Raw genomic sequence first — 22,687 nt, 5'->3', positions numbered from 1 at the left:
GTTGAAGTTAAGACGTGATACTACCAAAAATATGTGTTCGAACATCTGACTGTTAATTTCAAACTCTAAAAATGCCTGGGATTTACATTTAACAATCTTATCAGGAACTATCCCTCTTACTTTAATTTGAGCTGCAGGTAATAACAAAACATTGTTCTGATCTTTAAGCGAGTCTACAAGCTTATCAGAAATTAAAGAAGCTTGCGCTCCAGAATCGATGAGCGTAATCACCTGTAGGTTGCCTGTGCGTACTGTTATGACAGGTAATGAACGTGTAATAATTGGCCTTAGTGTTTGTGCGTCTTCGAATAGTAATTCGGAATCCTCAATATGCCAGTAATTGATAACAGCAGTACAATAATTTGACGTTTCGACCTCATCGTGTTCTGTAGTCAATCTCCCTATTGCGAGATCGGCGTTTTTTTTTTATAGCGCCTGTTGGGTCAGGATCAGGTGATCTTTGTTCTCTTGGTCCGAATTGACGTTGATATTCCAGGGATGTAGCTCCAGGCTCATCAGGATTACGGTTTCTCTCCCTGATGTATTCCCGTGTGTCCTTCCATCTACTTTCGAGTTCTCGTCGTCTGGCCTCACGGTTTCCTTCAGGAGTGCTTTCGCGCTGTCTCCATGTATTCCTAGGTTGGTAAGGGTGTCTATCCTGATTCCTCTGACGTCTAAAATTCCGGAATCTGTTTGGGTTAGTAGGGCTTAATCTGCCTTCTTCACGTGTCCTGGGTTCCTCTCTCTCCGGCGGTTTTATTTCCGCAGAATTCGTATTTACTTCTCGACTCCTGTTAGTTTTCGGACTAGATTGGGTATTAGCCGTATCTAACCTACGCAAAGTAGCGTCAAAATGCTCCAATGTTTTAATGTTGGCAGCGACTAGTATTTCTTGAACATGAGGCGGATATTGAAGTGTCAGGATCTGAATAAGTTCAATATCTGGCAAAGGTGGATCTAAAAACTGGAGCTTCTTTAATTGCATTAGGCAGTAGTCTGAATATCGGGAAGTATTGACTGAAGTATTGTATTTGCTAGAGTAGAGTTGCATCTTTACAAGGTGCTGTCTTTCTGAATCCCAAAAGCGTTTAAGAAGTGCCTGTTTAAAGTCGTCATAGTTTTTAAAGTTGCTCTTAAAAGCTATGAACCATGATAAGGCTCGTCCTTCTAGAAGTTTGGATACTACTCGAAGTTTCCTATCGTCCTCTACCCTATTTTCCTCCAGGTAATCGTCGACATTTAACAAAAATTCTCGAGCAGTGTAGTCATCACGTCCTGAAAATTTGACTGGTTTTTCATCTGGTACTTTAATAAGGGTTGTTGTATTGTGTATTTCCCTCGACGAACCAGGAATTGTGACGTCAGTTGTATGTTCTTTAAGTTTAATTTGATTCATTTCTTCGGACAAATTTTTAATTTTAGAATTAATTGAGGTGTCTAAACTTTTTATTTCATTTCTCAAGTCAGTTTTAATGACTTGTACGTCTTTACAGAAAGCAGCTATCTGGGTATGCGTGCTATCTAGCTGTCCTGTAATACGCTTGTCGAGTTCTCCTTGCGTGCTCTTAATTAATCCTATCTCGCTTCGTAATTTACCCACGTCGCTCTTTAATGCATCTCGCAAGGTTTCCTGCACCTGAGCTAACTTTGCTTGAGTTTGTGAGATGTTACCATGGGATTCTTGAAATTCAGTCCGTAAATCTTTAAGTTCAGTAGAAAATGCTTGAACGGAAGGAAGAACATTTCTAAGATCTTTGTCTAAAGACTTGACGACCTCTGTCTTTATTTCTTCCTTAATAGACTCTAAGTTTTCAACAAACTGATCCCGCATGTTTTTCAATGTAGCTTCGACTTGTGCACTAGAATCAGTAAGTTTCTTTTCGAGGCGAGTTCCAGCTTCACGGAATCGTTGCTCGATAAGGGCACTAGATTCAGTGAGTCTTTTGTTAATGACTTTATCCGCTTCAGCAAACTTAGTATCCAAGGTCCTGTCAACCTTACTATTTGACTCAGTTAACTGCGCTTGAAGTTGAGTATTTTGAGCCTGTAGTTGGGAATTAGACTCTACCATCTGCGCCTGTAGTTGAGAATTAGACTCGATCATTTGAGCCTGCAATTGGTTATTAGACTCTACCATTTGCGTATTAATTCGCTCTATTTGTGTGTTCATTTGTGCTATCTGGTTATTAGACCTATCAATCTTAGCATTCTGATCATTAATGCTAAGCCTGAGAGCTTCGATTGCTGCAAGTATGTTATCCATGTTTCCGGAATATTCGAATAAGTCAAATACAACAAGTTCTTTGCAGTCAAATCCTGTGCTCGAAATATAATGACTTGAATCGAACCCTGAATGTTGCGATTATTACAAGTGCATCATTTATTATTATAGCACGGCTTCAAAATCGAGTCCTTGAAATTGCGATGTCATCTATTATTATAGTATGGCTCCAAAATCGTGCCCCACGTTGGGGCGCCATCTATTATTATACTATCCTCTCTGTACCAGGAAAAGTTGTGGGCGAAGGGCATGAGTAGGACCTCAGGGAGTGGAACTGGGTTTTGGAGCCGATACAGAGAAGGGTAGTCTCGCAGAGCGAATAATAGATGGTAAATAATTTTTTTAAAAACAATTTATTAATTTCTCACCCTGCGGTATGATTGTTGACTCAAAATTTATATTGAAATTAAATGTTGAAAATAATCTTCTTGAAAAAAAATGGCATAAATATCATTGGTTTCAAAGTCTTTCATATGTGTGAATTTCCACCTAAAGTCTTTTTAAACCTAAGCACACTTTTATAATGGTAAATGGATATGAGAAATTATTAAAAGTTTTCAGTTCTCAGTTCGTCAATCTCGTTATACAGCACACTTGAAATCCTACAGTCTTTCTACGAGAAATGAAATTGAAATTAAATTTATCACTTTTGAGAAATTATGGAAATTGTTCACACGCGACACTGAAGTTTCACTGTTCAAAATAAATGAAAAAGTTTAGTCAGTTTGTTACTCACTTATGACAAGAACAGTTGTTACCAAATGTCGAAAGATGGACATCTGGAATGTTCCATGTAGAATCAGGATCGGCGATGTTGACGTTCCCGATGAGGTGATGACAGCTGGAACTGTTGAGTTTCGCACACGAAAATTCATTTAGTGCGACTGGTTATCACTTACACTGTTGAACACTATTTATGGCGTATGAAGAATCACAGTCCTTTCTGTACTAAATACTATTTACAGTCGTTATTGAAACGTTCTTAATCACACAGTTCACACTTGAAGAAAAGAAAGCAAGTCGATAAGCACAGTCTGTGAACACAGTCATTAAGTTAGATTTTCTGCTAATCCTGTTATATTAACTCAGAAAAGTTCTTACTTTTTCATTCAAAATATTGATGTGACGTGAATAAAGAAATATAATGCAATACTCGAGAAAAAAAAATAAGTTCTGGTGATTCTTAAGTATTAGGCTCTGTAGAAGTTTAATGTTACTTGACGTTGCCTAAGTCCACACGTAATGAAATAGTTAATATTTGTACTCCAATAAGTTCACTCGTGTTACAGTCTTAAATGTCTTTTTAGGATTATATTGTAATCGCGACGCGACATACTAACTACAGTGCGACGTCCTTTATCGGCGATAGAATTTCGCGTTCTGGAGATACGACGAAAGTACTTCTACCGTGACTGCGCGAACATACTGTACGCGGGCCGGTCTCTTCACTATCTCACTCACACAGTTGTCTGCTTGTCCTTGTACGGTACTGTACTGTACTGCACTGTACACACTGGTTTGCGGGCTATCTGGCCTTGACATATATAGATGCCAGCGCAGGGAGGGGTGGCAGCTCTCTCTCGGCCATGTGACCGTAATTACGTAATTTCGTTGAGACTTTAAATTGTTATAACTCAACAACCGTTTGATGAATTAATTTGAAATTTACAGGGATTAACTTTTATGATGTTTGCTATAATTCAGCGTTTGTCCCGTTGAAATTGGTTAAGGTGTTAAAAAGCTGTTAAAAGAAAAATTCTTTCGAGAAATATCTCTAGGGGAGGTGAGCTTCGAGCGACAGGTGACGTCACTTGACTCCGCCTAGCGTACTCGTAGGGTCTGGCACATACTGGAACATTCTTTACATGGATGTTCGTACGTCGGTCAGATCTTTAATGCTGGAAATAACATTTCTTTCAATTAATATGGACCAGGACCTAGGCCTTCCTGGTACAATAGATATACTATTATGTCAGCGTACAATTTTCAATTACCGATAAGAATACAAAATAGGCAATGTGTGTGATAGGCCCTATAATAAAATTTCAAAACACTCCAGATAACTTGGCAATTGAACAGATTCAGCTCTGATCATCATCATCAGAGAGAAAGAAAGAAAGAAAGAAAGAAAGAAAGAAAGAAAGAAAGAAAGAAAGAAAGAAAGAAAGAAAGAAAAACAATAGGCTATGACCTTCTTCGGTTTTTCTTAGAACTGAATTCCACAACCGCATTTACAATGAGACTGAAGACATTATTCACAGATAAACTGGGTTTATTTGTCTGTTTAAAAGTCTTCCTGCAGAATGCAGTTTGTCGTGATAACAAAGAGTACCTAAAGACAGGCAGGCAGTTTGTTCCTATGTACCGAGCGAGTTGGCCGTGCGGTTAGGGTCGCGCAGCTGTGAGCTTGCATTCGGGAGATAGTGGATTCGAACCCCACTGGCGGCAGCCTTAAAGATGGTTTTGTGTGGTTCCCTGTTTTCACACCAGGCAAATGCCGGGGCTGTACCTTGATTAAAGCCGCAGCCACCTCTATCCCACTTCTAGCTCTTTCCTATCCCATCGTCGCCATAAGATCTGTGTCGGTGCGACAAAAAGTAAATTGCATAGAAATTAAAAATAAATGTTATGGCCTGTTCGTACCTCTTTTTCCGGTTTCCAACCATGTTCACATATACTGGCCCATATCAGTCAATCACTCAATCACTCAATCAATCAATCAATCAATCAATCAATCAATCAATCAATCAATCAATCAATCAATCAATCAATCAATCAATCAATCAATCAATCAATCAATACTGATCTGCATTTACGACAGTTGACCAGGTAGCAGATTCCCTATCTGTTGTTTTTGTAGCCTTTTCCTAAATGATTGCAAAGAATTCGGAAATTCATTGAACATATCCCTTGATAAATTATTCCAATCTCTAACTCCTCTTCCTATAAAGGAATATTTGCCCCAAATTTTCCTCTTGAATTCCAACTTTATTGTGATCTTCCCTATTTTTAAAAACACTACTCAAAATTATTCGTCTACTAATGTCATTCCACGCTATTTCTCCATTGACAGCTCGGAACATATCACTTAGTCGAGCAGCTCGTCTCCTTTCTCCCAAGTCTTGTCCTTCATTCTCTTGATATAAGCATTTCTACTTTCTTCTGACCATGGTTGTTGTTTCACAGGCTTGACGCTATCCTCGCGTACCCTCCGGTCTTCGATATTATGTTTAAAGATGTTTCTGTCCGGTATATTTTGTTCCATTAACCCGCTCAACCTTAAATCTTCAACCACTTTTTTCTGCCATCCAGGTTTGCCTTTGAGCTTCCAAAGATATGCCTGAATCCTTTGTCAGCCTGTTGTCATTCATGCGGAGCACGTGGCCAAAGAACGTCAGCCTTATTCCTTGTTGGTATGCGTTTTCTTGTTAGGTCTTTGCAGGTCATCGTTCTGCCTAAGTTTCCATATTCCTTCTTTCTATAAACTTTCTCCCTATCGTCCGTTCTAGCTTCTCTAGATCTCACTTCGTGTCTTGTCTCTCAAACTCATTGCTTCTGGCACGTATATAACTTCTGGTCTTGCTTGGAAGGCAACTATGCTCACATTACACCACCATCGCCTTCTGGTCTTGAAAAGGTCTGATAGTGATATTGACTCTCCATGAATGCGCTTTCTTGTTGTAGGTTGGGAGAACGTTCGTGTAAGCTGATTTCATTTTAGTTTGTCTCTCAGCTACGCCTTGATGTTCCTCACGTCCAGCTTCTCTGCTAAGTATTCTTAAGTTCCGACCAATGGATATCACCCTGCGTTGTTTTTATCTTGGTCAGGCTATCCTTGATATTGGTTATGTACTTCGTCTTTTCAATTGAGACTATCAATCCCATTTTGTCTGCCTGTTTCTTCAATCTGTTGTTCTGCTTCTACTTCAACTCAAAATGCCAAGATTTATTAGTAATACAACATTGTATATAACAGAACTTTCGGTATAACTCTATGTTATACCAAAATCTGCTTGACATTTCTCGGACGTTCCCTGCGAGAGCACTGCTAAGAATGATGATCGATGGTACGGCCTCTTGACGAGAGTGAAATCCCGAAATTAACGCTCGATTTACAGAGGTGGCAGGAATTGTATATGATTTCTCTTCAGCTGCAGAGTCTTTACTAGGCTATATTATTATTATTATTATTATTATTATTATTATTATTATTATTATTATTATTATTATTATTATTATTATTATTATTATTATTATTATTATTATGCCTTTGCTGGCAGGATGTAATGTTTACAGTGCACTATGTCTTCTGGTATGGGCTAGAGCAATATTGTTACTTTCATTGATCTGTCTCAACTTTATCCTTGGCTTTGACAAGATGAAAGTGACTGAGGTATGAGTGATGCTAGTAATGCCATTCCTTGTGCAGCCAGTCCCTGCTATGAATGGTGTGAAAATGTTGCTCATAGGGTCAGTTGGTGCATACATTTCAGTGGGCTTGGCAGACTGATATGTAATAGCAACTTCTGGCTCGGTGTGGAAAGCAATGGGAAACTACCTCACTCCTCATTTCCCTAGTACGCCTCTTCAGTGATGCCTAGGCCATTTATGACAGCTGATGGCGGAGCTGTTGAGGATCCAACCAGCCTTCGGGCTGAGGAATAAACAACACATTATTATTATTATTATTATTATTATTATTATTATTATTATTATTATTATTATTATTATTATTAAACTGCCATGCTTCTCGGACTGCACACAGATCTCATTTAACCCCACAGAATATGGACATATAATGCATCTGCTAAAAGGGGTGACTCCCCACAGGCACAGAGAGAGAGTTTTGGTTACAACGTGGCCCAACTATCAGCCATTGCTTCTCCTTCTTGCAGCAAGCTCCTCAGCTACATTCTGAGTCCACCTACCTTTCACTCTCCTACATCAAAGTTGGTCTGAGAAGAGACCGATATAAAAACAGTTTCGTCGGGGAGCTGACTGCTTCCTTACTGAATACCATTAATCGCAACCGCCAACTGATTGCATTAGATTTGATGCAACTTGATTCAGTTTCACATCATCCTGGGAGAATGAACATATGACCCCTCTAGTTCCAGTTCCCTACCTGACAATCGATTCTCTTAGGTTTCTTCCATGCTGACATCACTTTACTCGTAGAAATACTTATTTTCATGTCACGTTCATTGCCCGTCTTTTCGAGATCTAAGATCAGATTGCTACATTTCCTAGGAAATTGGTTTTTCGGGAAAAGGTGTTAAATACGTATTTCATGTATTCTTGTTCTCCTACAGCTTTTTCCCATATCCTGCGGGGTCACTGGTGTGAACTGTTTCGCACATATGGATCTGCCCCTGTTTTACATTCGCATGCCCTTCCTGACATCAACTCTATGTGGAGAGATTTAATCACTATTGACTGTTTCTCTGGTGGTTGGTGGTGTGATGTGATGTCTGAATATGAAGACGAGAGCGTTGGTATAAACACAAACAACGAGTCGCCGAGCCAGAATAATTAATCACACGTGATTATAATCCCCGACCCGGCCGCGAATCGAACCCTGAACCCTCTGAACCGAAGACCTCAAAGCTGACCATTCAGCCAAGGAGTCGGAAAAGTATTTTATGTATTCTTGCACATAAATGATTTATATTCTAGTAAACTAAACTGAAAATATCTTTAAAATGACAATAACGTTCCTCGCTGCTTCAATAACTCCCCAACGAGTCTCAAGTCTATCGCGGATGGAGAGAAGAAGTCGGGAGACCATACTAGCCTCCCCTGTACCACGTTCCTTGGGTAATTGCAGTTCTTGTTGATCATTACAGCAATTTCAAGTTAGCGATAATGGAACAGTCGTTATGCATACGAATGCACTGTGTAGGTTTATGCGTTGGAAGGTAAAATGAGCACGTTCTAGGTTGGCGACACTGCACGAGACAACACCCTCAATCCTCTTAGAAGGCAACCTCGCCCTTGTACTACATAACTTTACCTGATACCATCACTGCTGGGTTCTGAGAACTTGTTGAATACAATGTCCTGAGAGGGCGGTCCTTTTAAGACCCTACATATTTATATTTCTCATCAACAGAAATGCCTGTGTGTATTGTCTTAAGAGGAGTTATGAATGAAATGTGTATTTTGACCGATGAAATCGGTTTTATTTTATTTCCCTGTAAAGTTATTTGTCTGCCATTCTCATTCTACCAAATTCTACATCCTAATTGGCCACGCCTAAGCACAGTTTATAGCGTTTTTAAGGCCGTGCTCGAGTTTGTTTTCGCTCAACATTTTTCTGGCTACAGAATACCCCTTGCAATAGTTCCCACCAATATCTACTGCAAGTAGATTAGTATGTTCTCAAAGATAGAAATATCTCATCTCTAAAAATAATATTTTCGTTTTGTCTATTCATTTCACTACAAAACCTTCCACTTCACAGCTAATGGACTAGGAGCGATTGTCTCTGGTGGTGAATGACATGTATTCAAAGACACTCTGGGCTTCCTGAGGAAGATCAGAACACCTGAATCCACTATCCATGATATAGCAGACTTGGGTACTAAAACACTCGTTAGGAATTTTTAGATATCACCTTTACTAAATATTCTGTTAAACTTTCAATAGAGTAGAGGACAGGGAATCCTGCACATAACCCACATCCTTCATACAACATGTCATGAACCTGTTTGCTATCTAAATAGCATTAAAATTATGGAAACTGTAACTACTACTACTACTACTAAACGTTTTCATTCCTCCCCTGAAGGGGGAGGCGGGCCTCTTAGACGGCGACGCCGTCTCTCAGGCCGGGAGATTTGTTACGGCGATGTGCGGAGAAGGTGAGGGGGTGGGCGGCCGTGGCCTATACTACGAACAGTCCCGGCATTCGCCTTAAGTGCAGGAGAATGGAAAACCACGGAAAACCATTCTCAGGACAGCCGACGGGTGGGGCCAGGCGTGAAGTCCGGCACTGTGCCCCATATCCATCTCCCGAATGCAGAATCGTAGAGCCACGGTAAAGCCGTGGCCACCTTTCCTCTGCTTGGTTGACCGGTCAGAGTACAAAGCTGTTGGACCATGGACAATGTCATGGCCTCTTAAGGGACGAAACCCAAGGGCCGAAACCCACTCTGCATCTACCGATGGGAAAAATGTAAATTTATTGCCACAATAATTGTTCTTTGTGTTTAATTTCCTAATAGGGTGATTATCAATTGGAAAACCTATTCTCTTCTTCTAGGATTTCTAACTACTAACATATAAAGTTAAATAGCAACTTTTTTTCAAATAATCTGCTTTAGATCGCACCGACACAGGTAGGTCTTATGGCGACGATGGGATAGGAAAGGGCTAAGAGTGGGAAGGAAGCGACTGTGGCCTTAATTAAGATACAGTTCCAGCATTTGCCTGGTGTGAAAATGGGAAACCACGGAAAACCATCTTTAGAGCTGCCGATAGTGGGGTTCGAATCCACTATCTCCCGAATGCAAGGTCACAGCTGCGCGCCCCTAACCGCACGGGAAACTCGCTCGCTACATAGGAACAAACTGCCTGCCTGTCTTTAGGTACTCTTTGTTATCACGACAAACTGCATTCTGCAGGAAGACTTTTAAACAGACAAATAAACCCAGTTTATCTGTGAATAATGTCTTCAATCTCATTGTAAATGAGATATTGTATGCGGTTGTGGAATTCAGTTCTAAGAAAAACCGAAGGAGGTCATAGCCTGTTGTTTTTCTTTCTTTCTTTCTGTCTTTTTTCTTAATCTGTTTACCCTCCAGGGTTGGTCTTTCCTCGTACTCAGCGAGGGATCCCATCTCTATCGCCTCAAGGGCAATGTCCCTGGAGCGTGAGATTTTGGGTCGGATGACTACAACTGGGGTACAGGACCAGTACCTCACCCAGGCGGCCTTACCTACTATGCTGAACAGGGGCCTTGTGGAAGGATGGGGAGTTTGGAAGGAATAGACAAGGAAGGGGGAACGGAGGAGTCGTGGCCTTAAGTTAGGTACCATCCCGGCATTTGCCTGGAGGAGAAGTGGGAAACCACGGAAAACCACTTCGAGGATGGCTGATGTGGGAATCGAGCCCTCCCCCCCCCCCACTCTACTCAGTTGACCTCGCGAGGATGAGTGGACCTCGTTCCAGCCCTACCCTCCTGTTCAAATTTCGTGGCAGAGCCGGGAATCGAACCCGCGCCTCCAGGGATGGCAGATAATCACACTAACCACTACACCACAGAGGCGGGCGCCTGTTTTAAAGTCAATTTTACCAAGTTCATAGTCTACAATCCTAGTACAATGAAGTCGTAGTTGTATCATTGTGGATCCAGGTTTGTATTGACCAGTTTTGTGGCGAGTTATAAGGTAGTAAGTTGAAGTGAACTGTAAAATTACAACAACGTTGTTTTCTTCTTATGTTATGCACGCCGTGTAACCTGTTTTAAGAAAGCGCATTGCTCATAAGTTTATCCTACAGAACGGAGAATATATACACTGTGATGAATTATGCTCACTCCTTATTTTGAAAAATAAATCTAATTTATTATTATAAGACATTTTAACGGAGTAATGATGTGGAACGTAATATATCTCGAGAATAAGAATAAATCAATCATTGGCTAATACGATTCGTTCCTGTAGCAGATCATTTGTCACGGGGTGGCAGGACTGCTTCACTCATAACCTGTTCCTGTGCTATTGATTCAATACATGCGGAGCAGAGCGATATCTCAATCTCCGTAACATGAGGACAAAACTATGAAAACCTGTCCGGCTGCTACTCATCTCACCATATTGCATTAATCTGTTATTATGCACGGACGACTGAGGAGGAGATTGGAAATGGAATATAATTGGGCTCAGATCAGTCTCTCTCATTCCTTCGGTTCCTGCTCCATTAATTAATTAATTCTTTCTTTCTTTCTTTCTTTCTTTCTTTCTTTCTTTCTTTCTTTCTTAATCTGTTTACCCTCCTGGGTTGGTTTTTCCCTCGGACTCAGCGAGGGATCCCACCAGTACCGTCTCAAGTGCTGAGTCCTGGAGCGTGATACTTTGGGTCGGGCGGAAAACTGGCGAGGAGGACCTCGCCCAGGCGGCCTCGCCTCCTATGCTGGACAGGGACCTTGTAGGGGGATAGGAAGATTGGAAGGGATAGACAAGGAAGAGAGAAAGGAGCGGCTCTAGCCCTAAGTTAGGTACCGTCCCAGTATTTGCCTGGAGGAGAGGTGGGAAACCACGGAAAAACACTTCCAGGATGACTGAGGTGGGAATCGAACCCCCTTTACTTAGCTGACCTCCCGCGGCTGAGTGGATTCTATTTCAGCCTTCATACTACTTTTCAAATTTCGTGGCAGAGCCGGGAATCGACCCGAGCCTCCGGGGGTGGCAGTTCATCACACTAACCACTACACCACAGAGGCGGACTTCTTATTTATTTATTTATTTATTTATTTATTTATTTATTTATTTATTTATTTATTTATTTATTTATTTATTTATTTATTTATTTATGCATACATTCACTTTATATGAACAGTGAGGAGAGGTTTGCAATAAGGGCCTAGCGATCAGAAATTGTTTATTACTACCTTTTCTACACCGATGTCGAACATTATGAAGTGAATTTGCTTTCCGCCAACGGGACTCGAGCTGGCTAACCACGGTGTCAGACCACACAGACTTGACCCGTTAACGACTATGGCCAACGGAAGTAATTGTAAACTGTTCAACATTATCTGTTTAATGTGTCAGCACATGATGTAAAGTTCGCCTGTACGAAGATGACTCGCATTTCAGTGGTAGACTGGTTGTTCCGTTATTGACCAGACACACAAGCTGATTCAAAAAAACGGTGTAGGCCTAATTGTAAACTATTTAAGTTTTGTTGATCTTTAAAGTAATAGGAAGCTCTGGTAAGATATTTAGAATGCATTCTTCTGGTATGGGCTAGAACAAGTTTGTTACTTAAATCTCATAGCCTCCGTTCCATTGGGTCCGTATTCACGAACACGAGTTAAAGTTTTTTCTTGGTTTAAAGCTAATAAAATCGAGATAACACTTACATTTGTATTCAGCAACATATCTCGGATGAAGGTTACTATCTCTGTTTAAAAGTTTACCGGAGAAAGTTGGCCGGTAAAACAGGAAATCTAAGATAATATTCAAGACGGTAGCCCGTAGACGGCTGGAATATTTAACTGAAAGTGAAAATCTGAGCGACGAGGAATAGAACCAAGATTATGCAATAACAGATCCTAGGTGGGTAAAAGAAATGCGCTACATACTTTTGAAGACTAACATGACACTGATTTTGAAACACATTTTAGGTTATCTGATGCTTCCACATTATCAATGTGTTTTTAAATTTTTTTTTTACAATTGGCTTTGCGTCGCACCGACGGTGATAGGTCTTATAGCGATGATGGGAGAGGAAAAGCCTAGGAGTGGGAAGGAAGCGGCCGTGGCCTTAATAAAGGTGCAGTACAGCCCAAGCATTTGTCTGGTGTGAACATAGGAAACTACGGAAAACCATCTTCAGGGCTGGCGACAGTGAGTTTCGAACCCACTATCTCCCGGATGCAAGTTCACAGCTGCGCGCTCCTAACCGCACGGCCAACTCGCCCGGTATTGTCAATGTTATCCATTATCGAACATAACTGGAATACCCGACACATAGGTAGGCCTAAGATGAATTCTTGATTATATCTTGCACGGTACACAACTGAATGACTTTATAATTAAGAAGTATGGAATACTGCTTTATTCTCTGAGTGAAATATGCAATGTGTAGGCTATTATTTGTTTTCTTATCCTCTACGTTGTTAATGCTTTCTGCCACCAAATTCAATAACAACGCATTCTCTTGAAAAGTTATATCAGGATTCCTTCTTCGTTTCTAGTAAATAGCGAACATGATGTATGATAAATTATTTGCAAACCCCGAATGAAATCAAAACTTGTTTACATTTCGATAGTGGCGGCAACACGTAGTCATTTGTTTTTCGTGCATCAGTATGAACAATTTAAGGTTCCAATTCAGATTGAGACGAAAACTTAGTTTTGGTAAACCGAGATAATAAATTCTGTGGTGAATACAGAAGTGAGTGTTATCCGAGGCAATTACAGTACATTATACGAGTTTTGGAAATCTAAGATAACAGCAAAAGTAACTGACGTTGGTGAACACGGACCTGAGAGTCGTAAAGTTACAGGAGCATGAGCGATGCTCAGACAACACTGATCTGCATTTAGTGCTGTCGCTCATGTGGCATCTTTCTTCTTCTTCTTCTTCTTCTTCTTTATTTGTTTGCCCTCCAGGGTCGGTTTTTCCCTCGGACTCATCGAGGGATCCCACCTCTACCGCTTCAAGGGCAGTGTCCTGGAGCTTCAAACTCTGGGTCGGGGGATACAACTGGGGAGGATGACCAGTACCTCGCCCAGGTGGCCTCACCTTCTATGCTGAACAGGGGCCTTGCGGGGGGATAGGAGGATTGGAAGGGATAAACAAGGAAAAGGGAAGGAAGCGGCCGTGGCCTTAAGTTAGTACCATCCCGGCATTTGCCTGGAGGAGAATTGGGAAACCACAGAAAACCATTTCCAGGATGGGTGAGGTGGGAATCGAGCCCACCGCTACTCAGTTGACCTCCCGAGGCTGAGTGGACTCAGTTCCAGCCCTCGTACCACTTTTCAAATTTCGTGACAGAGCCGGGAATCGAACCCGGTCCTCCGGGGGGTGGCGGCTAATCACACTAACCACTACACCACAGAGGTGGACTATGATCTTTTCTACTTCTAAAATCCCTATTCCAACTTCATCTCCTAATGCCATTCCACGCCATCTCTACTAATATGCCATGCTAGTAACACCATTCCTTCTGTTGCCAATCCCTTTGATGAGTAGTGTGAAAATGCTCTTTATAGAGATTGTTTCACAATTTGATTATTATTTACATTGCAAATAATAATAATTATTATAATTATCAAGCGAAGCTCTTTTCTGGCTCTCAACGTTTGACATGGGACTTTAGATATGAACTTGAGATGGTAGTGGTACATATTGTATATAATATTGTATTCATCATACGCTAAATAAATCAATCAATTTACATTGTGGATTCATTTGCTAATATAGTGGAATTATTATTTTATGTTTCAGTGGCTCGCGGGATTATCACGGGAGTGTCCAATAATGAGCAGCTAGCTCGTGGTGAAGTACGTACCAGAGTTAGTGTGGTATACCGTCAGCTGGAGGCGGTGTTCTTACCCCGAAACACGAGTGATCCATACCAGTACCAGTACCGGGCACACCACGAGGGCACGCTGATGGTACCACTACACTGCGGAGCCCGCCACGGACCTGGAGAGTTCCTGTTCATCGGTCGCATGGTGCTAGGAGAACCTTTCCTTACCTGCGCACCCCGTCTGGAGGAGTGGGCACCCATCCGCGCAGCCGCACTTGATGACGGCACTGCGCAGTGCATTCTCGAAACGTGATTCTATGTTCACTTGCCAATAGTTCCTATAGACTATAGACTTCCTACAGAAGTGTCACACTTTTCCGAAATGAAGGATTTTTCTAGGCTTTACTGCTCAAGTGTCGTAACTTCGCAATCATTTTGCAGCAGGCTTATATATTTACTTTGAACGGTTCTTCATCGTAAGAGCAGGTTGTAATATGTGATATAATATAGCTACATTATACCCTAAAAATACATACGGTCAATAATATGTTTACACTACTCATTTCCAAAATTGATTCTGCGTAATGTGGAAGCTTGTGTGGAGAAACGTCAGTCAAGTGTGAAGTGTTAAGATATATTCCAGAGAACTTCTCCAGAACAAGACATAAAAACAGCATGCGTGTTTTTTCATTATTAACCTTTAATTACTCGCGCGGGGTCTTTGAGGCCCCACTTCCTTTTCAAATTGTTATATTTTCCCGAAGTGACTACGTGTGACCTTGGCACATGCAATAGCTTCATGTAGTGGGAAGGGGAGCTCAGTTCAATAGTTGGCTCATTGTTGCCAAGTAAGGTACTCAGTGGAGAGCAGTGACCAGGCCTGGAAGACCCCACGCGAGTAATTACGTATGAAAATAAAATAAGGTAACTCTTTTCATATTCTTGCACATATTGCTTATAACTAACTATTTATTTAGTTTTGATGATGTGAACGTGTAATAAACATATTTTGGTCAGCATCTGAACCTCCTGTGATGTCTGGGAATTGTTATTATACAAGAAGTAAGCCTATAACCTACAGTATAAAGCGCTTCTACTTTGACATGAGATACAGTGCAGCAATTAGAGCGATGTGTTATTGATTTTCTTTCATATTTCCGGGATACTTCTATCTGTATTTCGCTTTCAGGTGAATATGAGTGGAAGAAGGCACAGTCGTCAAGTACAGGATATTGAACAGTGGCTTTTAGAAGAAGAAAATGTCCCAGTTGCTTCTGATTCTGATCCAGACTGTGAAATATTCAGCAATCATAAAGCAGGAATACTGATCTCCAGCATGCATCATGATAGCTATTGAAGAGGCTGAGAAGAAGAAATCGGAAATAGTTGTGTTTGACAGCAGCACGGAAGGTGGTGTAGACACAAATTACAAGTTATGCCAAACTTACAATGTAGCACGACGAACCAACAGATGAACACTCGTTTTCTATCATCTCTTCAATGTGGTTGGTATCAACGCTTTCGTTGTATGGAAATTCAATTACAGCCACGAGAAAATCATGCCAACGAGAGTATTTTTGAAAGAGCTGGCGAAAGAACTCATGAAACCATGGCTTTTGGCGCGTGCTGCTATACCTAGCCTGCCTAGAGATATCAAGAAAAGACTACTGTACGTACAGATAATGATGGCAGGGAAGATGTAGAGGATCCATACACTTCGTGATTTGTCCTAGGTCAAAGGAGAAGAAAATAAAAATTAGATGTGAAAAATGCAAGGAACCTGTCTGTGGAGAGCACATGATGAAAATATGTGAGAATTGTGTGTAATGTGAGAAAAAGAATGTCATGAACTTAATGTTACTTAATGTTTATTGATTTCTTCTAAACATGCTTTTTAATGTGATACAGTGTTTGCAGTAAAATAAGATGCAATTTTATTGTAATTAGAGTATTTTTTCAATGCATACCGTCCCGGAGGCCTTAAAGACCCCACGCGACTAATAACGGGGGAAAACTGAGCGCGAGTATCTAAAGGTTAAGCATATTTATTATTCAGCTGCTATCATAACAGATGTGCCTTGTTCTAATACTTCAGGGACTCATTGTTGCATTGAGCAGGGTCACCCGACATGTTTTCACCAGCCAAGCAAGCACAATAAATTGTACTTTTTGTGATAATAGCTACAAGATCCCTGGTTTTATGTGAAATCAAATCACTGGGATGCGGCAAAGTTTTTTCAACAATTCCTTGTATCACGGCTAAATTGTATTGCTTGAGTAATACCACCGAATCGGCCTGAGATGTTTGAATGGAAAACTACACATTTATACATCTAACTGTGGCAGTATCTACAGCTTTTTTAAATATCTGTAAGAAGATTATTTCTCCTGGCAGGCAGTTTGCAATAAAAGAAACAGTTAATTGAAAAATACGATTTGCAGCATATAGCCCACAACCATATTGAGAGATTCGCGTTAAATTTATGCCGTTCATTCACTTTCTAGGAGTAGCTTGCAACATGAAATTCTATCACTGTTATAGCCGACGAGATAATGTCAAGGATATTGTTGTATTAAATTTGCAAGTACAGTATGTTGCGGTTCCTCTTTCTTGAGATAGATAGTGTTATTGAACTGTCGCTAGTCACGTAGTTGATCGTGAGTAGAGATGTCTATTGGCTGTGTGTTGTTAATGTTTACTTAAATTAGTTCATTGTTATTCGAAACTTTCAAGTGTATCCTCGCTGTTTACCTATGGACATTTTATGTAAATATCACGATTAAAACAAGTTAATTGAAAATTGGAAATATTATCCAATTCAGATAAATGTCAAGAATTGAACATGTCTTGAAATGCCTAAATTGAATTACGGCAGAAAGTATTCCCTCAAAGAATTAGACAGTATAACTGAATTCATGAATTATATGAGCGGCATAGGAAACATTTAACGTCAGTCTCGTAACATGACCAGATACAATATGTCTGCGAGTTGCTGGAATTACGGCAGAGTTCATTGGGTACATTGGGAGCAATGTGGAAGGACAGCAAACAGTTGTGTCTCATTCTATTTAAAACTAGAGACATCACGGAAGCTCCAGTTAGTCAGTCATAGTAAGGCTGTATAGTGGTCTGACAACGAATACAATATTGCTCAACACGTGGAGTTACGACACTCGGGAACTAAGACTTTGACTTCTATAAAGAGATGTGAACAAGTTAGGATTTTCAACCTGTGGGAAATAACGAACGTTTCTCACTGTCTATACTAGTTATAACATGTAAATAAGACAGAATTGCTGTATTGACTATATTCTAGTTACTATGCTCAGAATTCGATCCTAGAAACCTACAAAAGGTATTATTGATGTGTTTGATATGAACGCAGTTTACTATACAGAAAATTGTATGAATGAAAATGTTATGCAGAAGTAAAATTATTTACGATGTTGAAAATAACACTTGAATATCTGCTTACTTGTATTTAAATACCTCAGTTTATGTCCATTCAGTTTTAAAGAATGTTTTCTCCACTTTGTGCAATACTGAAACATGACAAGACTTCAAATGAACGGGTCCGTAAACATTACTATTTACTTGTTTCTCCGGTGTGAACTGCGTCAGTGCCTATATTTAGAGTCAGATGCCAACTCTTAACATGATAAGGAACTACTAGTGACAGGAATAAGACTGCACTTTACGTAGCAAGCTGCGCAAACGGTTCCAGGTCCAGGCCGATTGTCCTTGATACTTCCATATGGTATGGGTAACAAGTCTGATGCTGTAATATTTATGATGTAAGCTACTACTGCTACTACTAATACTACTACTAAATGTTTTCGTCCCTCCCATGAAGGGGGAAGCGGGCCTTTTAGACGATGACACTGTCTCTCAGTCAGATTTGTATCGTAGAAGGAGATATGCAGAGAAGGCGAGAGGGTTGGCGGAAGTGGCCTATACTAGAAACTGTCCCGGTATTCGTCTCAGTGCAGGACAATGGAAAACCACAGAAAATCATTCTCAGGACACCCGACGGTGGGGACTAGCCTCTCTCCGCCTCCCGAATTGAGAGGCGTAGTGACACGACAGAGCCGTGGCCACCCCTCCTCTGCTCGGATGGCCGGTCGGAGTGCAGAGCTGTCGTACCACAGACCAGCCGTGGTCACTCGTAGGCCGAGAACCATTCTGCATCCACCAACCTATGTGATCTTAAGTCCACTACACAGAACTTAACCGTTAACCGTGTGGGCTAGTTATGTTTTGTGTAATGGACGAAAGTTGTACAACGTTTTGCGGTCTTTGAATCGTAAATCGTGGTAACGTGCCCACTTCTTACTCGGCCAGAGTTAGTTCGAGATCCACTCAGCCTGAGTGATTACAACTGAGAAGCTATCTGACAGTGAGATGTTGACTGTGGTCAAGAAAGGCAAGAATGGCGCCCTAGAGGATTCGTCGCACTGACCACGCTTCATCTCATAATCTGAAGGACTTCAGGTTTAGGAGTGGTCGCTTGGTAGGCCGAAAGTCCCTCGGGACCGACATTGCCAGCGGAAAATAGTGATTTTACGTATTTTACATGTTCTCAGAATACATTTTGTTTCTATTTGCTTAACGTCGCACCAAACCTGGACAGGTCCTATGACAACGGTGGGATAGGAAAGGACTAGGACTGGGAAGGAAGCGATAGTGACCTTAATTAACGTTCAGTCCAAGCATTTGTCTAGTGTGAAAATGGGAAACCATGTTCATGGCTGCCGACAGTAGGGTTCAAACCCACCTTCTCCTGAATGCAAACTCACAGTTACGTGACCCCCAAACAACATGATCAACCTCCTGGGTTCTTAGAATTCTAATTGAGAAATTCTAGACATAAGATAAGTTTACAAACGTCATACTGAGTTTCTATGCTAACATTTGTGGATAACGGGCAAGCGCGTAAATGTTTACAGGCTGAACTCTTAGATAACAACTTTACTTACACAGAGAAGTCTGTTAAGCAATGTTTTATGATTCAAAATACCATAAGAACTACTGAAAAGTTTACTCAGTTCATGCCAGATTAAGAATATAAATATTAAAGACTTGAAATAAACCGCGCTGGAGACCAGAAAAGTAAGATAATTCCGTTTATGATAAAGAGGAAGTGCTGATAATCGTCATAATTGCTAATAAAACTGTTGGCCTCTTATCTGACAGCATTTCTAGTGAGAATTTTTTATAGACAACTATGTTTTCTGGTGTGGGTTAGAACAAATTGGTTACTTCCATTGATCCATCTTGATCTCATCCTTGGCTTTGGGGCAATGTAAAAATAACAGAGGTATGAGTGATAGTCCTTATGATAAATATGAAGTTATCTCACATCGTGTAGGGATCGTGTGTGTATTTCTCTAAATTTGACAGATTGATGTGAGATAGCACTTTCCAGCTCTGTGAGGAAAGTGACGGGAATCTATCTCAATCAATCAGTCACTACTGATCTGCATTTAGAGCAGTCGCCCAGGTGGCAGATTCCCTATCTGTTGTTTTCCTAGCTTTTTCTTAAATGATTGTAAAGAAATTGGAAATTTATTGAACATCCCCCTTGGCAAGTTATTCCAATCCCTAACTCCCCTTCCTATAAACGAATATTTGCCCCGATTTGTCCTCTTGAATTCCAACTTTATCTTCATATTGTGATCTTTCCTACTTTTAAAGACACAACTCAGACTTATTCGTCTACTGATGTCATCCCACGCCATCTCTCAGCTGACAGTTCGGAACATACCACTTAGTCGAGCAGCTCGTCTCCTTTCTCCCAAGTTCCTACGTTCTTCCATTGACGCCCAGGCTATCTCTGATTAATAATGGAGCCATTGGAGTTTAAGTGGAGGATGCAGCATGATATCTCCAAAATAAGCATGATGTGTCAATGAAAACCCTGTTTATGACCTATGATAACCAATTTCTAATGATAAAGCTTACGTTTTCCACACCAGAAGATGTTAAAGTAAAACTATACAGAGTGGTATAACAACGTGAACCGCTTACATGAGCGTTAGAGAGTTTGTCATAATGATAAATAAGTTTTCAAAAAATTCAATATCTTGAGCTGTTGTTATTTTATCAGCTGTTGAAGTTAGCCAATTAGATCGCTTTGCGGGCAAATTCAAATGGGTTTTGCGAGGCTAAATCTGCACCTGACTGAAGACCGGCATGAGATCACCAATCACAGAAACAAAACCTTTGCCATGGGAGGGATTTAAACACGGAGCTCCAAGCTGGGAGGACTGCGCCATAGCAAGTAGCCTATGCTACGGTGACATCGACTGATGCTGATTTCCCGGCATAGCTCTCAAGCCGATCTTAAGTTGCGAACAGATTTAGCAACACCGCCTCGCAAAGCCCATCTGAAGTCACCGGCGATGCGATCTGATTGGCTAATTTCAGCAGCTGATAAAACGACAAGGGCGCGAGGTATAAAATTATGTTTTTCAAACTATTCGTCAGTATGACCAACCCGCTAACGCTCGCATATCAGGATCACGTTGTTTCAGACCACCCTGTATTTTAATTTATGAGTACTAATTAAACAAGTTTTTGTTGTCACCTATGCCATACAAAAACATTAACTCATTTTCTCTGCTTTATTTGGCGAAATTAATCTGATCCATTAATATGTTTACTGACACTCCCCAATTTTTCTATGTGAGAAACACGATATCATCATTTTAAAAGAATTTCCTAAATACTGTAAGCTACATACTTTTATAACTCGGTACATTTTCTGGTTACTGCATAACAATTCTCCATTTGAATTCTTGTTTAAAGTTGTACGAAATTATATTTTACCTATACTGGACAGATTGTTCAAAAGTGGAAATAACATTCTTTGTATTACCTCTGCATTTTCGTTTGTACTATACTCTGATGAGTTTAGATAGATAATCGGTAGTTATACACATTAATACTTATAAATGTGCCTGTTAGGTATGGGTTACATTTAACCATTCTCTCTCCAATACTAACATGTCATCACTTTAACTGTTAAGTTGTGTTATTACGTTTTGCAATATGTAAGATAGGAGAAAGAATTAATGATCTCTCACTATTCCAGTAATTTGTTCCCTGTATCACATGCATTTCACTGTAACTGCATTATGTTCACTTCACATAAATTTAAATGATCCATTTACCAGGCTTGCTCTGTTTTCCATTTATTTTATTAAATAATGTTTCTCATGGGAAACATTATTATCCAAATAATATCAGAAAGTTCCTAGATAAATTATCGGAGGTGAAATTGCAGGTTCTTACAGCTAAGGTGATGATATGTTTTACTTGTGCAATAAATAGTAAGAAGAAGATGACTTAGAAATTCTTCAAGCAAATATGAATGTGAAAATGATTTCAAGTTCTGCCACAAATGTGAAATATACTTTTAAGTGGTGAATATGAATATATGTCTACAGATAATAATAGATTTTACGTGGTATATGATACAACGATAAACACAAGAACGAATCTATTCGTTACTGTATATAAAGAACTTACAGACAAGTTTGGTTTTGTCATATATTTTCTCAGTGTTCTATAAGAAGACTCATGCGCTAGTGATGAAAAACCTGAAAACTGTGTATGAATTTGGGTGAGTCAGACGCTCGATTTGGTTCTCAATAAATAAGATAAATGAACAACGAAGTAAAACGGGATGGAAGTGGCTTAATGCTTAGCTGTGATATCACATTTTTACGTTTATAACTTTGTGGAAATATTCAATTGGAAATATAAGGTATGCTTTTTATAAATGAAGAGAAGAAAGAAAATGCTTAATTCGTTAGAACAGCGAAGTTATTTACAGTTTTTTGTAGTGTAAGTGATATTAAATAACTATTATTTCTTCTCTGTGATTATTGATCCGGCAAAGCTACCGTGAAACAGATGCGGGGCCATCACATTCTCACGAGTCTGCAATCTGTACCATTATCGCTAATCAGATGAATCGTAGCATGCAACGCAAACAATTACGTAGAAGCAGCCACCGTTAAGAACATCCACAGATTTAAGAACGATGAACCTTTTGAATTCAGACCTGGTAATGAAGCCGTGGACGTACAAGGGAGATCACAGTCTGAATTTTAACACGTAACAGTAGAAAATGAATCAGCATTTCGAATTTCTTAACACCTACCTCAATAATTAAAATTCTGTTAAACCGAGAACC

The 22,687-nt window shown here is 40.2% G+C and overlaps 1 protein-coding gene across 1 annotated transcript in view; it reads left to right on the top strand.

The window, feature by feature from the left end:
• The window catches only part of LOC136859915 (meteorin-like protein), a 339,575-nt gene extending 324,438 nt beyond the window's left edge, over nucleotides 1-15,137 (top strand). Inside the window, exon 3 of the mRNA XM_067138727.2 lies at nucleotides 14,462-15,137. Within this exon, the coding sequence (XP_066994828.2) occupies nucleotides 14,462-14,799 (338 nt within the window). The 3' untranslated portion in view covers nucleotides 14,800-15,137. The remainder of the gene's footprint in view (nucleotides 1-14,461) is intronic.
• The last annotated feature ends 7,550 nt before the right edge of the window (nucleotides 15,138-22,687 follow it).

The sequence above is a fragment of the Anabrus simplex genome, chromosome 1, assembly GCF_040414725.1.
Source record: "Anabrus simplex isolate iqAnaSimp1 chromosome 1, ASM4041472v1, whole genome shotgun sequence".
In the NCBI taxonomy this organism is placed as follows: Eukaryota; Metazoa; Arthropoda; class Insecta; order Orthoptera; family Tettigoniidae; genus Anabrus; species Anabrus simplex.
This window is presented reverse-complemented; position numbering and strand designations above follow the sequence as displayed.